General features: G+C 46.5%; 1 protein-coding gene across 2 annotated transcripts in view; it reads left to right on the forward strand.

Moving 5' to 3' along the window:
• EPHX2 (epoxide hydrolase 2) overlaps nt 1–16909 on the forward strand; it is a 57319-nt gene that overhangs the window by 9339 nt on the left and 31071 nt on the right. The window contains exons 2-8 of one of the 2 annotated variants that reach the window (XM_024767754.1): nt 2493–2577; nt 5645–5804; nt 6775–6965; nt 8392–8514; nt 11945–12019; nt 15258–15353; nt 15883–15961. In XM_024767754.1, coding sequence (XP_024623522.1) covers nt 2493–2577; nt 5645–5804; nt 6775–6965; nt 8392–8514; nt 11945–12019; nt 15258–15353; nt 15883–15961 — 809 coding nt within the window. The remainder of the gene's footprint in view (nt 1–2492; nt 2578–5644; nt 5805–6774; nt 6966–8391; nt 8515–11944; nt 12020–15257; nt 15354–15882; nt 15962–16909) is intronic. The other variant, XM_024767755.1, reaches the window with a different exon arrangement.

A 16909-nucleotide genomic window follows, 5' to 3' on the forward strand; every position in this document is an offset into this window, starting at 1 on the left:
GAGCACCAAGACCCTGTCAGCCACACGGCTCAGAAGAAAAAGGAGGAAAAAAAAAAAAAAAAGAAAGACAGAAAGAAAAATAAAATAAAGTTATTAAAAAATAAAAAAGTATTAAAAAGAAAAAAATATTAAAAAAAATAGAAACAAGAGAGCAACCAAACCAAAAAAACAAATCCACCAGTGATCACAAGTGCTAAAAAGTATACAAAAAAAAAAAAATGGACAGACAGAACCCTAGGACAAATGGTAAAAGCAAAGCTATACAGACAAAATCACACAAAGAAGTGTACCCATACACACTCACAAAAAGAGAAAAAGGAGGAAAAAATATATATAGATAGCCGCGGCTCGCGCGCGTCTCCGGAGCTCATTTAGGCGGTGCTCTGAATCCCCTCTCCTCACACACCCCGAAACAATGGTCTCTTGCCCCTTCGGCAGATCCAGACTTTTCCCCGACTCCCTCCCGGCCAGCCGTGGCGCACTAACCCCCTGCAGGCTGTGTTCACGCCGCCCACCCCAGTCCTCTCCCTGCGCTCCGACCGAAGCCCGAGCCTCAGCTCCCAGCCCCGCCCACCCCGGCGGGTGAGCAGACAAGCCTCTCGGGCTGGTGAGTGCCGGTCGGCCCTGGTCCTCTGTGCGGGAATCTCTCCGCTTTGCCCTCTGCACCCCTGTTGCTGTGCTCTCCTCTGCGGCTCCGAAGCTTTCCCTCTCTGCCACCCGCAGTCTCCGCCTGCGAAGGGGCTTCCTAGTGTGTGGAAACCTTTCCTCCTTCACAGCTCCCTCCCGCTGGTGCAGGTCCCATCCCTATCCTTTTGTTTCTGTTTATTCTTTTTTCTTTTGCCCTACCCAAGTACGTGGGGAGTTACTTGCCTTTTGGGAGGTCTGAGGTCTTCTGCCAGCGTTCAGTAGGTGTTCTGTAGGAGTTGTTCCACGTGTAGATGTATTTCTGATGTATTTGTGGGGAGGAAGGTGATCTCTGCGTCTTACTCCTCCGCCATCTTGAAGGTCCCCCACTAATCTCTTTCAAGGGTTTTAATTTCTCTTAATTTTGTAGTTTTTAGTGTAGAGGTCTTAAACGTCTTTCATTAGATTTTTTTGGTTTGTTTTTATTTTAATTTTAAGGTAAATTGATATTTTTTAAAAATTTCATTTCCAATTGTTTATCATTTCTTTTAAACCATCTCTTTCCTGTCCTCAAGATTTTTATTTTGATCTATCTTTAAGTTGACTAGAAGTCTTTCTTGAATTTTTTTTCCAGGAAAGCCATGATAGCAAACAATTGTATTAGTTTTACCTGTCTGAAAGTGGTTTGTGTGGTTCTCAGCTTATCAATAATCAATGTTGTGGTCAGACCAGCCCTTGTGGTTCTTACTGTGACTGCAAGATGCCCTTCAGGAGTAGTCATCAGGGAAAAAAGTAAAGGTTTGTTACTTACAAGACCTGGAAAGACCTGGTTCTCCTGTGAGCTCCCTAAGAATAGATCCAAATTTTTCCATTTTTATATCACAGCATCTGGCACAATGCCTTGATGCCTTCGGTCCTCAGTGCAAGATTGTTGAGTTGAACTGTATGTTGCTCTTTGAAATTGGACGGCAGCTGGGGAAGGGCACGAGGGATCTTTTCGAGGTGATGGAAATGCTCTAAAACTGCAACGTGGTGATATTTGCACACCTCTATAAAATTACTACAAGTCATTGAATCGTACACTGAGAACATGTGAATTGGGTGTTATGTAAGTATAATTTAACAATGCTGTTTTTTTAAAAAAGACAACTGACGGCAAAGATGTGCCAAAGCCACTGCTGATGCTGGAAAATGGAGCAAGGCTACAGATAGTAGGGATATATATTTTTAATGTTTTGTCTAAAGTTGATTATTGTTACCTGCAAGAGGGTTAGTCAGGTAAAAGGTTGTTGACTGTTATCAGATACGAAACTCCCAGATATTTGTTCTCTTAACATGGGAATGGTAAATACTTTTAACTGGGTTGCCAATTCCAGTCCATTGTAAATATTTGCCTGGGACACTGTGCTAAGAAGGATCATAAATCAGTGTCTGGATGCAGTGGTATAGGATGTGGTGATGGGTTATTAAAGTTGGCCAGGGATTCAGAGTTTCGCATGCATGCCAGGTACGTGCCATCCATTATATGGCTGATGTCACCCAGCCAGCCATGCTGGGGTAGCTCAGCCACCACTGGGTGTGGGAAATGATCAAGAAAGTGGAATGGCACCTTATGTTTTGTAATGTAGGGAAGCGAGAGGGCAATGAGCTGCTCTCTCTGTGTCTGCTACTCCTCAGGGCCACATATAAGAGATGGATATGAATTGAGGTGTATTAATCACCTAGGGTTACCATAACGAAGGACCACAGACTGGGTGGCTTCAACAACAGTTCCAGAGGCTAGATGTCCAAAATCGAGGTGTCTGTCCCCTACCTGCCATTGTGACGAAGTCATCTGAACGTTCCTGATGTTTCTTTGTGTCTTGTAGAGGCTTTCTGAATGGAGCTTTCATGAAAGGAGGCCCAGATGGTTCCAGTGCCCGCATGATGAAGGGAGAGATCACATTTTCCCAGGTGTGGCGACACCTCATAGACCCCCTCGAGAAGGTGTTCTGTAACTACACACCCATCTCCCCTGCTGACCATAAGCTCCGTGAGGGCCGGGCCGTGTCTGCCTCACCCGTTTACCCCTTATAACACTTAACTCACAAGACTGGGCTGGAGACATTTCAGATTGTTTATTGTCTCTTTGATCCAAGCAGAGGGCCACACCCCAGTGATTAGGAAATTTCCAAGCCCTTGAAGATCTATGCCAGGGAATTACAGCAGCCAGAGTAGCTTCTTTTTTTTTCCCCCTTTAGCTGTGGTTAAATACACATCACATAAAATTTACCACCTTGATCATTTTTAAGTATACAATTCGGTAGTGTTAAGTATATTCACGCCGGGTAACCAACACCACCGTCCATCTCCAGAGCTCTTTTCATCTTGCATAATGGAAACTCTATACCCATTAAACAGCAGCTGCCCATTCCTCCTTTCCCCAACCCCTGGCAACCACTATTGAACTTTCTGCCACTGTTTAGCTACTATACATATCTTACATAACTGGAATCATGCAATATTTGTCTTCTAGTGACTGACTTATTTTGCTAAGCATGATGTCTTCAAGGTTCATCCATATTGTAGCATGTGTCTCAATTTCCTTCTTTTTTAAGGATGAATGATATTCCATTGTATGGATAGACTACGTTCTGTTTATCCATTCGTCTATCGATGGACATTTAGGTTACTTCCTCCTTTTGGTCACCATGTCTAATGCTGCTAGGAACATGGGTGTACAAATACCGGTTTGAAATCTTGCTTTCAGTTTTTCTGGATATATATCCAGAATTGGGATTGCTGGATCATAGGGTAGTTTTCCATTTTTAATTTTTTGAGGAACCACCATAGTGTTTTCCACAGTGGCTGCACCATTTTACATTTTCCTCCCAACAGTGCACAAGGTTTCCACATCCTTGCCAACCTGTTATTTTCTGTTTTCTTGATAGTAGTCATCCTTAGAGTACTTATTTTCAAGGGCCACTGGGTCAGGGGAAGTTTTGTTAGTTACTAACCATAAGATGGGTGGACTTTGGAATCTGATGTCAGGATTTGGGTCCTAGCTCCCACTTACAGACGTGTGAGCACAGCAAGTCACAGAACCTCTCAGAGTCTCAGTTTCGCCACCTGTAAAATGAGATCGATAAGATGCTCCGTCTGCTAGGTTGTTATGAAGCTTGGAAAGTGCTTAGCCCAATGCCTGGCACGTAATCATGCTCAATAGATAGTACTTATTGTTGTTACTACAACCCCGATTTTTTTAAATTGAAGTGTAGTTGGAGATTATTTTTAAATAAAGTAATCAGGATCTAAAACCACTTGAATTCTCAATTAGTGCCTCGGAGAAGAAAGGCTATTGAGAATCTACTCTATGAGCACACAGAGAAAGCAGTCTGGTTTTTTTTTTTTTTTTATGAATTACAGCCACCTATCAGTCTAACAGGGAACTTGGGGCCCAGCATAATAGAAAGCAAAGCCCACCTTTCCAGTGAAGACAAGCGTGGTCTTAGCGTGGGGAGTGTAGTGACTTGTGGTCACTTTAAAACTCTCTGTCTTTCGCACACACACGCACACACACACACACACACATATTTTGGCAACTCGTGAATGAAAACTGTAGTGATACCATTGGGGATAAACATTACTGAAGCGTGAATCAATTTTAAAAAAGCTGCAGTAATATTGTTGGAAGGTAAGGAAAGGGAGAAGTGGTATGAATTTCATTCATTTACACGTGACTATACAGTTTTCCCAACACCATTTATTGAAGAGACTGTTCTTTCCTCATCGTGTACCCTTGGCTCCTTTGTCATAAATTAATTGATACGTGGGGGTTTTTTCTGGGCTCTGTATCATTCTGCTATTGATGGATATTTGGGTAATTTTTAGTTCGGGACTATTATATACGAGACAGGAGTGCTACTATGATAGTATATAAATATACCACAATCCATTCTGCTATTAATGGGTGTATTCGTTTGCTAGGGCTACCATAACAAAATACCACAGACTGGGTGGCTTAAACAACAAAATTTATTTTCTCATAGCTCTGGAGGCTAGAAGCCCAAGACCAAGGTGTTGGCAGGGTTGGTTTCTTCTGAGGCCTCTCTCCTTGGCTTGTAGGTGGCCGACTTCTCCCTGTGTCCTCACATTCTTTCTTCTGTGTGTGTCTGTGTCCTAATCGCCTGTTCTTATAAGGACACCAGTCAGATTGGATTAGGGTCCCCTGACCTCATTTTTGTCGTGGTCCGAATGCAGATTGGAAAAGAATTTCCAGACACAAAGGCAGAATGTAAAGATGATAGAATTTATTAGAGGGAGGGGTGGCTGCCTGAACAGTGGGCCGGCTGACTTCCTAGTAGTCTGGGAGAGTCGAGCCCAAACATGTTCTATTGATCAGTTTTTATAGCCAGAAAACAAAGGAACGGTCTGAGGTGAAAATTTCATTTACGGATTGGTCGAGGCACATATACCTTCCTTCTATAGGGTGGAGTGGGACAGGCAAGATGCCTTTCCTTATTTGGGACAGGTCCTGTTGCCCAGGTGGGCGTTGCCCAGGTGGGCTCAGGAATTTCGTAACCATCGCAACACGGTCGGGGGAGCGAGTAAGTGTCCTGTAGGGGGTGTAACGCTGCAATTTTTACAGGCAGGGTCATCCTTTGTCCTTGAAGCACCATTGTCCTTGGAGAACCACAATTTTACCTTAATGATCTCTTTAAAGACCCTTTTTCCAAAGGACAATCACATTCTGAGCTTCTGGGGGGTTAGGACTTCAACATGAATTTGTAGGGGACCCAATTCAGCTCTAACAGGGGGATTTGAGTAGTTTCTAGTTTGCAGTTCTTAGGAAAAGTGCTGCTATGAACATTTTTGTACATGTCTTTTGGTGAACATATGTGGACATTTCCACTGGGTATGTGTCCAGGAGTGGAATTGCTGGATCACAGGGAATGCATGTGTTCAGATTTAGTAAATGCTGCCCAAAGCTTTTCCAAGTGGTTTCACCAATTGACAATCCCTCATCAATTCACTTTCACAGTGGATGCCATTCATGGAAGAAAACTGCAAGAAATGTTCTGAGGACTCTGGAATCTGCCTCCCTGAGAATTTCTCTATAAATCAGATCTTTGGCAAGGCGCTTGCAGCAAGAAAGGTCAACGACCCCATGCTTAAGGCAGCTCTCACTCTCAGAAAGAAGGGTAAGGATCTGATACTGGCCATTCTCTGACCCAACCACATCAGAACCCTTGGGAGGATCAGGTCAAAATACATCTAAATGTGCACTGAATTCAATGACAGGCACATTTATACTCATGTATTAGTAATTCCTTCAGTTGATTTTCCTTGAATAGACATTTATTTAGTGGCAGAGCCCAGCTCTTCGTCACAGGCATGTTTGAGGTCATCCTACCCACTTATCAGTAGCCTTACCTGGTTGTGTCTGAGACATCCCTGGTCCATATTTCCCACTCATATTACATGGAAAGGGTCTGTCCATTGACTTATCCTTGTCTTGTTTCCAGCATCTCCTGGTTCTTGTCCTGTCTGGTTAGGCAGGGGATAATGCTGTCTCTGTTTACATTTCTCTAGTTTTGAAATGGGAGCACTATCTCTGCCAAGGCAGGTGTTCTGAAGCGTGGTCCAGCAGAGTTTGCAGTAATGTAGACTGAGAGGAGGGTTGGAGTGGCAGTCCAAAGGTGGGATTCTGGGCCTGCCTCAGCTCTGCCTGCACTCTGCGGCTCTGGGCAGCTTATAATTTGTCTGAGCTTCCATTTTCCCATTGGTAAAAGTGGGATGGTAAGATCTGCCCTGCCTGCCCCAAAGGTGTGAGGATCGAATGGGCTGATGAATGTCAAAACTCTGACCCAATGAGCTGATGAATATCACAACTTCTTGCTCTACGATCGCAAGAAATGAAGGGATGTAGTGTTTCCATCTGAAAGCCCTTGGTGCACACCGTTAGGAGGGGCTCTAGCGTCTGCGCCGGGAGGGGCTTATGGGTAATGATGGTGCTTTTCTAACTTGTCAGTTTAGAAGCCAGACATCAGGAGATTGATGTAAGTGAGCAGAACCCCGCCTGGCCCCGTCTTGGGGCCCCCTGTGGGATACCCGGAGCTTCTCAGAGCAAAGTTCTATAGCTGGTCTATTCACTGGTACCTTCTCACTCAGGATTTACAACCTGCATCCTCACCAACATCTGGCTGGATGACAGCACCCAGAGAGGCAGCCTGGCCCAGACGATGTGTGAGCTCAGGCCGCACTTCGATTTCCTGATTGAGTCATGCAGGATCGGAATGGCCAAGCCTGACCCTCAGATCTACAAGTTCATGCTGGACGTCTTGAAGGCCAGCCCCAATGAGGTACCTAGACACTGCCTTTCAGTGGAAAAGAATGTTCTAGAGATATTGCAATCAAGAAAAATTGAGGAGGCGTGAAGAGATGGGGGACACCTGGGACCTGGCAGGGTGGTCCTATGTCCAGTGGCAGGTGCCACTTCTCCCAGGCCAGGACTTCTGAAGGGCTTTTACCCACCCCTTCAACCTAGAAAGTTCTACCGGAGGTGGGCATCTGGCTCCTCTCCGTGGCTCTTACAGGACCTTGGTTAAAACAGGTATTGTCAAAAGCTGCCAGACCAGCTGCCTCAGTTTACCTAAAAGAAACGTAGACCTTGGGAGACTTTCCCAAGACACAGGCTCGTCAGGGTCGCCCCACCAAAGGCTGGGCAGGGATGGGCTCCAGTACTGCAGGAGGCTCCTTGTAGGGTATCCCCACACCCCTAAATTCTGTCTTTGTGCCGTCTCTAGATTATCTAGTCTAAAATGTTGTTTTTGTTGTGTTTCCCTACTCCAATCTCCACAAAGGTCTTTGGAACAAGATGAAATTCCTTTCTCTGGCATTTCTGACCCTTTCTTGTTAACCCTGCTTCACCCACAAGCTGATCGGAGGGAAATCCTTACCTGTTCAATCCCAGAACTCTTCCCTTATCCTCTCAAACTTTGCTTCTGCTCTTCTCAGCCCCCAGATTAAGCATTATAACAGCGCTCTAAATTTTAGTATGCATATAAATAAATGTCTTTTCACTGATGGCTTTTAGGTTGGATGAGCTGCTTAGACATCCAGGCCTGCCCTAATCCAAGATTATAAATAACTGCCCCATGCTTTCTTCTACAACTTTAAGGATTTTCTTTTTTTCTTTAAGGATCATTTCTTTTGACATTTAAATCTTTGATCTATTCAGAACTTATTTGGGGAATAAGTGAAGGAAGGACCCACTTTTTCCCCCAAACAGTTGAAATAATTAATCTTTCAAATAATCTTTTTCCTCACCAATTGGGCATGACACTTTTATTAGAAACTAAATTTTCATTTGTATATGAGTCTATTCCTCGACTCTCTGTTTTATTACCTGACTTTATTATAGTTCTTTTCCAGACATTTTTTTTGGGGGTCTATTCATACATTTTCCTAGATGAATTTTAATGTCATCCTGATAAGTTTATATTCTTCTTTAATCTTTTTACAGTTTCGGAATTCAGGGAACATGTATATCTATCTGTGTGTTTATGTTTATGCTTATGTAATTAAATGTTTTTAATTTTAAGAGTAAAGAGTTACATGGAGAGAAAAAAATAATTCTTAATCTCTAATCAATCAATCTTATTGTGAGATTATTAATTCTTAACCTCAACCGCTGTTCTCACTTTAACATGTTTCTGGCCAGTGGCCCTTGTGCATGAATTTTGCTTTGGTAGAAGTGATGCTAGTATCCATGCTCTTTGCATTCAGGTGGTTTTCCTGGATGACTTCGAGGTTAATCTGAAGCCGGCCCGTGACCTGGGGATGGTCACCATCCTCGTCCGTGACACTGACACTGCCCTGAGGGAGCTGGAGAAAGTAACCGGGGTGCAGGTAACTTTCTGTCCGCGCTGAGTCAGATTTCCTGTCGCTCATCTGTGTTTAGGTATGCAAGCGACAAAACAAGTGAGGGCGTTCACTGCTCCCGGTGTGGTTCCCAGTAGGGAGCTCCTCGGTGGGAGACCGTTACCCTTAGTGCAATCAGCATGATGTCCACGAAGAACTTCCTGTTTCCTTCTCTGCAGTCAGTGAACAGGGAAAGGACACTCTGAGAGCAAGAATCTATACTGGTCCGACTCAGAGGACCGAGACTAGAGTGGGGCCTTCAAAGCCACCCATTCAGAGTACATACTGAGAATGTAGCTGCTGGGTTTGCCCCTGGGGTGTGGAGGGGGGCCCCAGTCCTTCTCTGCTCTGCCTGGTCATGCTGCTTGCACTCAGGTGTAGTGGTTTAGCTCCACCTGGGTCACACCCTCTTGGCAGTCAAAGGAAAGGCTCCTAAGTAAACCTGTCCCGAGCCCGGGAGGCTGGGATGCCCGTAATAATGCCCCTGGGGGCTGATGGGATTAGCCTGCTGTGCCAGAGCTGGGGCACCTTTTGTTCTTATAATGTTACCTAAGATCACTGATCCCACTGAGTCTGGGAGTGACAGTTTCATAGGCTTTTGTAGGCCATGCTTTGCTCGTGTCAGTATGATGGGAAAGGAGGTGTGGGATCCCATACACTTGATTGACGTAAAAGGTGTCACACTGTTTTTTCAAAGGGAACTATATTAGCTTCCTACGGCTGCCAGAAAGTAGCACAGACTTGGTGGCTGAGACAGCAATCGCTCTAGGAGTCTAGAAGTCTAAGAGCAAGTTGTTAAGGGTTGGTTTCTTCTGAAGGCTTCTCGCTGTGTCTTCACACGGTCTTCCCCTGTATGTGTCTCTTCTTGTAAACACACCAGTCAGATTGGATTCTGTCTCCAGTAGGTCCACTACAGGGGCCTCATTTAAGGTTCATCACCTCTTTAAAGACCTTATCTCCAAATATTAGTCACATTCTGAGGTCCTGGGGGTTAGGACTTCAGCAGACGCATTTGGAGGGCACACAGTTTTGCCCCCATAATGGGAACAGCTGACTTTTCGTCTTTAACAAATAAATTAAAACGTATATCTAATGACTCTACAACCTTAGAGCATCTCACCCAAGCTTGATTTGTCCTTCTGGAAGCCTGGAGGTCTTGTGCAGCAGAGAAGAAATCATCCAAACTTGGAATCGGAGCATCCTTTTGCTGGTTCCACTTACCAGGTTCCTCCCCTCATTACCTCTGAGCCACAGACTCCTGTCCTGTAAAATTGGGAAAGGGAGCCATTGTCCCACCTATCTTTTCCTAAGGGATATGGGGAAGGTATAAGGAAAAATGATAATCATTTCTTTTTAAACAGAGGAGAAGCGCCTCTTGTCTCTCAGGAATGCTGTGGGAATCAGTCATGAATGGGCTTTATAAACTGGACAAACACATGGCAGAATCATTAGAGTAGGAAACCTGCACCCTCCCCACCCCTTGAACCAATGGGACATCCCCTGGTGTGTGACCTAGGAAGTCGGGGACACATCAGATAAAGGACCCCAGGAGACGCTGGCCCCGGTGGGTGTCTGGGCTCCTTCACTGCCATCAGAGGCATCCAGCTGCCCATCCCCACGGGCCACACCCTGGGTCCTCTCCAGACGCCACAGAGGTGGGTGCCCACCTATCTCAACCTCTGAGGATGCCCAGGCAGACTCTTCTGTGTTTCAAAGTAGGTGAATTCCATAGTCTACTCCTCCCCATTTTAGAGGGCAGAAAACTGGGTAGCGGAAGAGAATGGCTTCTTCCTTAGGTCTCACCTTCAGGACTAAAGATGAGAAGTCAAACGGTGGGCGTCACCAACATGATGCTGTTCACAAAAGGCCCACTTATATGTGCTCAGCATCCTGTCCTTTGTCATTTCTGTCTCAAGGAAACCGACACCAATACGTTACGGAAGCTTCTTAAGGATCCTTTGCTCAGGAATTTTCCTGTTTACCGAGATGGACAAAGATGGGTAACCTGACCCCCCTGGGGCTCCAGAGGACAGAACTGGGGCCGGCAGGCAGAAGGCTTTCATCAGCTGAATTGCATCCCCCCCACCAAATCCATATGCTGAAGCCCTAACCCCCAGGACCTCACAATGTGACTGTATTTGGAGATTGGATCTTTAAAGAGGTATTTAAGGTAAAATGAGGTCATAAGGATGGGCCCTGATCCATTAAGACTGGTGTCCCTATAAGAAGAGGAGATTAAGACACAGACACACACAGAGGGAAGGCCGTGTGAGGATACGGGGAGAAGATGGCCGTCTACAAGTCAAGGAGAGAGGCCTTAGGAAGAACCAACCCTGCCAGCACCTCCTTGGACTTCCAGCTTCCAGAAGCTTGAGAGAACAAACGTCTGTTGTTTAAGCACCCCAGTCTGAAGCACAGTGCTGTGGCCGCCCGAGCTGACCCATACAAGGCCCGGAGAGTTCGATTTTGGCCGACTTGAAGAAGAAACCCTTCAACAGAGTCATGTAATGATGGGATGACTGCTCTGTGAACTTGGCATTCCTGGCTGTGTCCAGCATGAGCCTGGGTGACCACTTGAGGAACTGCCCTAGAGAAGAATTATATTCATTAAAGTCCAAAATCTCAGTGTTTGGGAGCAAGTGGTGTTTATCCCTCGCAGATGTGAAATTCAGTGGGTGGTGGCCAGGGGCTTGCCTCACAGCCATTCTAGGACCCAGGTTGATGGAGAACCCCCGTCTTCTATTGGTGGTTTCCGAGGTCACGCTGAACACCAGATGAAAAGGTGGAAAGGAATATAGAGGACCATGTAGGGATTTTCCCAGCTCTGGTGGTCAGGCCATGCTCTTCTTTTTTTTTAATTTTATTTTAATGCATTTTTTATATTCTTTACCATTATGGTTTATCACAGGATATTGAATATCATTCCCTGTGCCATACAATAGGACCTTTTTGTTTATCCATTCTAAATGTAATAGTTTGCATCCACTAACCCCAAATTCCCAATCCATTCCTCTCCCTCCCTGCCTCCCCCTTGGCAACCACAAGGTTGTTCTCTATGTCTGTGAGTGTGTTTCTGTTTTGTAGGTAGGTTCATTTGTGCCATATTTTAGATTCCACATATAAGTGATATCATACATATGGTATTTGTCTTTCTCTTTCTGACTTACTTCACTTAGTATGATCATCTCTAATTGCATAGGCCATGCTCTTTGTCTGCATCCTGTTGGCCAGAACTCAGTCACCGGACTCCACTGACCCTAGAGGAGGGGGGCTGGGTTGGTCAGTCACCCATAGGACTCAGGAAGCCATGGCAGAGGTGACCCAGGGGCTGTCGTGTGGAGTTTTGTGAACTCACTCTGAGGCCTTCTCGTGGAAGGAAGCAGAGCCATCTGCCTCACTGTGTCTCTCTTACTTTCAGCTTCTCCAAACTGCAGCCCCCCGACCAATCCCCTGCGATCCAAGCACCGTGAGCCATGGGTACGTGCCCATAAAGGTGAGTCAGTGCTCTCTCACCAGCAGCTGAGTCTCTCTAACCAGTCCCCTAAAACGACTTGTGAGACGTTTGTGAAATCTCAAGGGTAGCTACACATCCATCATGTATATGGAAATGGTATTTCCCACAAGTATGATTCCTCAAAAATCAATAGCAGGGCTTCCCTGGTGGCGCAGTGGTTGAGAGTCCACCTGCCAATGCAGGGACACGGGTTTGGGCCCTGGTCTGGGAAGATCCCACGTGCCGCGGAGCGGCTGGGCCCGTGAGCCACAACTACTGAGCCTGTGCGTCTGGAGCTTGTGCTCCGCCACAAGAGAGGCCGCGACGAGAGGCCTGCGCACCACGATGAAGCGTGGCCCCCGCTCACCACAACTAGAGAAAGCCCTCGCACAGAAATGAAGACCCAACACAGCCAAAAATAAAATAAATAAATAAAAATTTAAGAAGCTAAAAAAAAATCAATAGCAGACGTGGACCAATGTGGTCAGACTCCCACGGAACAACAGGCCACGTGGGGCCTTGCTCTGTCCCCACAGCCTGCATGTCTGGCACTTTATTTCATTATTTCATCCAGTGGGTGTTATCGGCCCTTCCTTTGTGTCAGGCACGGGCCAGGTAGGAGGGATGCAGGGAGGCACCAGATACAGAGAGGGAAACGGCCAGTCATTAGCCCAGGGGTCAGGGCTGCAGCAAGACCAAGGCCATGTGCAGAGGGGCCCTGACTCCTGACCCAGCCGGGATACAGAGCAGGGCTTAAAAACATCTTCTCAGGTTCACTTTGGGATCTTTCTTCATTTGTCACTGTGGCCATTTAACTAAGACAGGACCTAAAGCTACGGGTCAGCTCACAAGCAAAACAAAACTCAGCAGTTGCTTTGGAGCCGGGTGGAACCAGTTTGAATCCTGGCTTTGGCACTTACTAAGTTGGCAAATGTGGGCACATTTCTTATCATTCTGGACCCCAGTGTACACAGCTTTATAATGAGATGGCGATAATACCTCCCCTCAATGTTCTTGTAAGGATTAATTGAAATACCCCATGTTGATCATGGTGGGTAGTACCTCGTGCTTCATAAAGAAGAGAGCTGGTGTCCTGAGCTGTGCAGGTCTGGGACCTGGGGAGGACCTGCTGCCCTGGAGGAGAGCCCTATGGATGTTCAGTGAGCGTTTGCTATTTGCTAGGCACAGAGAGAAATACCTAGATGAATGGAGGTCTTCTGTGACCTCAAGGATTGTATGGCCTGCATTCTGCCGAGGTAACATTCCCTGCAGTTACATCACAGGATGCGGCCCTAATGGCAGTGGCTCAAGCACTCAGAATGGGCTCTGAAGGGGGTGGAGAAAGTGACTGTAATTGCGGGGGATGAGATTCAGTGGTGAAGTGAGCATCAGAGGATGAGTGGGATTTGGATAGTGAGAAAGGGCTTTTCTGGTCAACGTGGCTGCTCTTAGAACGCTGGGTGCTCCTGGACCAGTTTCATAAGGTTTCATAAGCTCCCTTCAGACCTCGTCTCTAGTATTGATGCCGAGTAAGGGGCTCTTTGCCTGGGGCTGGGGTCTGTCTGGGCTGTGACCCTGCATCTCCAATCCTACAGACAGGGTTACTCTCATAATCCTCCTGATGCTTGCGTATCCAGCCAGTTTCAGTAGATTCCCCATTTGACCTTGAAGGAGTGTGATCAGAGCTGCCTGACCACTTCCTCTGCCCTCACCCCAAAACTAAAGGGCTGGGGCAGTAGCCTCTGGGGAGCCCAGGCTCTGGGAGTGCTATTGCCTTGATGCTAATGCAACTCAAAGTGCGTTGATAATAGGTCTTTTCAGTTTTCTGGCTTAACGGCAATTTTAGAGCACACTGTTCAAAGGATGGGAAAGTGCATGCGTTTGCTGAGCTACTCAGCTGAATCAAGTATCTAGCAGCAAGAGCGAGCCTTCTAGTTAAGATCCATTGGGCACAGAGGCAGATTAGGATCATTTGATTGGACATCAGAACTATAACATTTTTCAGTATAAAGGAGCATAGAATTTAAAGTTCAAGTCCCTCCTTTTGCCAAGTACTAAAGGGAAGACTAGAGAACATATTCTGATTAAAAAAAAAGACTGTAGTCCAAGAAAGGGTTTGTGAAATGTCAGCCCGATGTTTTCTTGGGCGAAGTAGCTTGTTGGGAATTGTGAATGAAACTTCCGGTTTGGAACGCCAGCTTGGAGTAGTGTGAGATGCAGCGAAATAGAGTTGTTCCAAGTGGATTTCTATAAAGTGAAGCTTATTTTTCTCATTTGTTTCCACTAGAAAGTTAGAGATAAAGTACCTTGGGGGAAAAAGAGGGTACTTTGACTATATATTGCTTTAGTTCTTTTGCTTAGACCCCCCTGTAATAGTCAGAGTAGGCTCAGTGCTGTAACAAACAGCCCCACACTTTCAGTGGCTTGACTCCAAGTTTGTTTCTGGCTTGCAGCACAATCCCATGTGGGTTGGGAGTAGGCTCTCTCCTCGCAGTCATTCAAGCACCCAGGCTCCTTCTTTCTGCAGGTTCTTCCTTCCTCAAGGCCCAGTCCATTCAGGTGCAGATAGGAAAAGAGAGGGAGAACCGGGTGCGCGGGAGGTTTACGGCCCAGATGGAGCACACATTTCTTCTGCTCATGTGCCACTGGCCAGTCACACGGCCACACCCACAGCAGGAAGGTTGGGGGAGGCCTGGAAAATACCAGCAGGAGGCAAGGAGAAGAGAAGAAGGTGGATATTGGGCCCCGGCAGTCTTGGCCATACCCATGTAGCCCACAAAGGACCGGAAGTGTAGCAAAGCTGGAAAAAATGTTCATATTCAAGAGATAAAGAGCTTTTAATGAAATAATCATGGTATTCTGCACCTTCATGTGAATACCATGCCCTGTACAAAATCAGCCCCCAGTTTAAAATATGGAAAACATGTCAAATGACAGCAGAAACTCTGACAGGATGAGGGCCTTTTAGGGAGGAAGGCCAAGTTGTTTTGTTTTCCGACATTATGATCTTCTTTTCAGGCTCTTGTTCCAGTGAAACTGCCTGTTTTTATTACACAGTTTGATCACGTGTCTCTTCTCAGACATTTTCTTCTAACATTGGTGAGGTTTTAGCTGAGAAAGCTGAGTCAGGTGCGATCTGGCAACGTATTGAAATGGCCCGGGGCGATCTGCGGAAGAGGTGCCTGGTTACCCCCGGCCTGCGCTGAGGTCACTCCCCACTCACCTCTCTCTTCTACAGCCTGGGATGTGTCTGCATTTTGTGGAGCTGGGCTCTGGCCCTGCCGTATGCCTCTGCCACGGATTTCCGGAGAGCTGGTTCTCTTGGAGGTACCAGGTAAGGGAAACTGGGGGAAGTACGCCCCAGTCAGGGTGAGGGGAGAGAAGAGTCTAGATGGTGTGAGCCAGCCTGGAATATCATTAAGAAGCTGACACCTTACCGTGGAGCATCATCTCCCAAGTATGACCACGATATCTCTGAAATGTTGGGGCCGGAGATTGCTCCAGAGCTCAGATCTATGCTAGCCTGTATGCCACCTTTTCAGATTAAAAAAAGCGTACTTCCTCAAGATGCTTTATGCCACCTGCTGGGAAATCTCTGTAATGAATATAGAAATCTGCAAGGTCTTTGCTGGGAAAGGTGCTCTGTCAGGTGTGGCATTAGGTGCAGGGCACAAACCCTACGACCATCCATGGCAGCCGGGTGGGCTCATTCCAGCCCCACGGTGAGGACACCAGGTAGTGCCATGTGGCACTTTGAATTGAACCATTTACAATAACAGGGAGATAGAAGGAAGCAAAGAGGTAGCGTCAGCAAAACACTGATGAGCCCACACTGGAGAGGGTCTGAATTGTTTCTTTTCTAGATCCCTGCTCTGGCCCAGGCGGGCTTCCGGGTACTAGCAGTGGACATGAAAGGCTATGGAGAGTCATCTGCTCCTTCTGGTGGGTTAGCTGTTTTACAGCTGTCGGTGTTGGTCATGCCTTCTGACTGTCTGAGTTCTCCAACCGCACTGTCTTCCCCTGGTCCCAGGTCAGAGCAGGCAGCCCTTCAAGGGGGTCTGACTTCCCCCTCCCTTCCCAGCTCCTGCAGTGTCTGTGTCTGTGCACTTTGGGCCCCAGAGGTCTCTCCTCCTCATACTCTGAATGAATTCAAGAAACCCAACGGCCTGTGCCCCAAGGGGGTCTCCTGCTAGTCACTGAAGATATAGGATGTAGGAGGTACCATCCTGCTCCAGAACTATTTTCATCTTGGAGAACTGAAACTCTGTACCCATTAAACAATAACTCCCCATTCTCCCTCCCCTCAGCCCCCAGCAAGCGCCCTTCTGCTCTCTCACTCTATAAATTTGACTAGTCTAGGTACCTCATCTAAGTGGATCATGCAGTATTTATCCTTTTGTGACTGACTTACTTCACTTAGCAAAATGTCTTCAAGGTTCATCCATGTTATAGCATATGTCACAATTTCCTTCCTTTTTAAGGATGAATAATATTCCGTTGTATGTATAGACCGCGGTTTGTTTATCCATTCATCCATCGATGGATACTTGGGTTGCTGCTGTGAATACTGCTGCTATGAACATGGGTGTACAAATATCTCTTTGAGTCCCTCCTGTCAGTTCTTTGGGGTATATACCCAGAAGTGGAACCGCTAGATCACATGGTAATTCATAGGCCAGATTCTTAACCCAGCGTCTACGGATCCCAGTGGGAGTCTATCCAAGGATGGGTGTCAGGGACCTGTGAACCCTTGAGAACATGTGTGGGTCTATGAGCGTTTTCCTTGGGGAGGGGGGAGTCCATTGTTTTTATCAGTTTCAGAGGGATCCTCAGCCCCAAACCTTTAAGAACCCTGGGTGGAGGCAGGAATGGGAAGCAGCCAGGTGTGCA

This window comes from Neophocaena asiaeorientalis, unplaced genomic scaffold (assembly GCF_003031525.2).
Source record: "Neophocaena asiaeorientalis asiaeorientalis breed wild unplaced genomic scaffold, Neophocaena_asiaeorientalis_V1.1 scaffold523, whole genome shotgun sequence".
Taxonomy (NCBI): domain Eukaryota; kingdom Metazoa; phylum Chordata; class Mammalia; order Artiodactyla; family Phocoenidae; genus Neophocaena; species Neophocaena asiaeorientalis.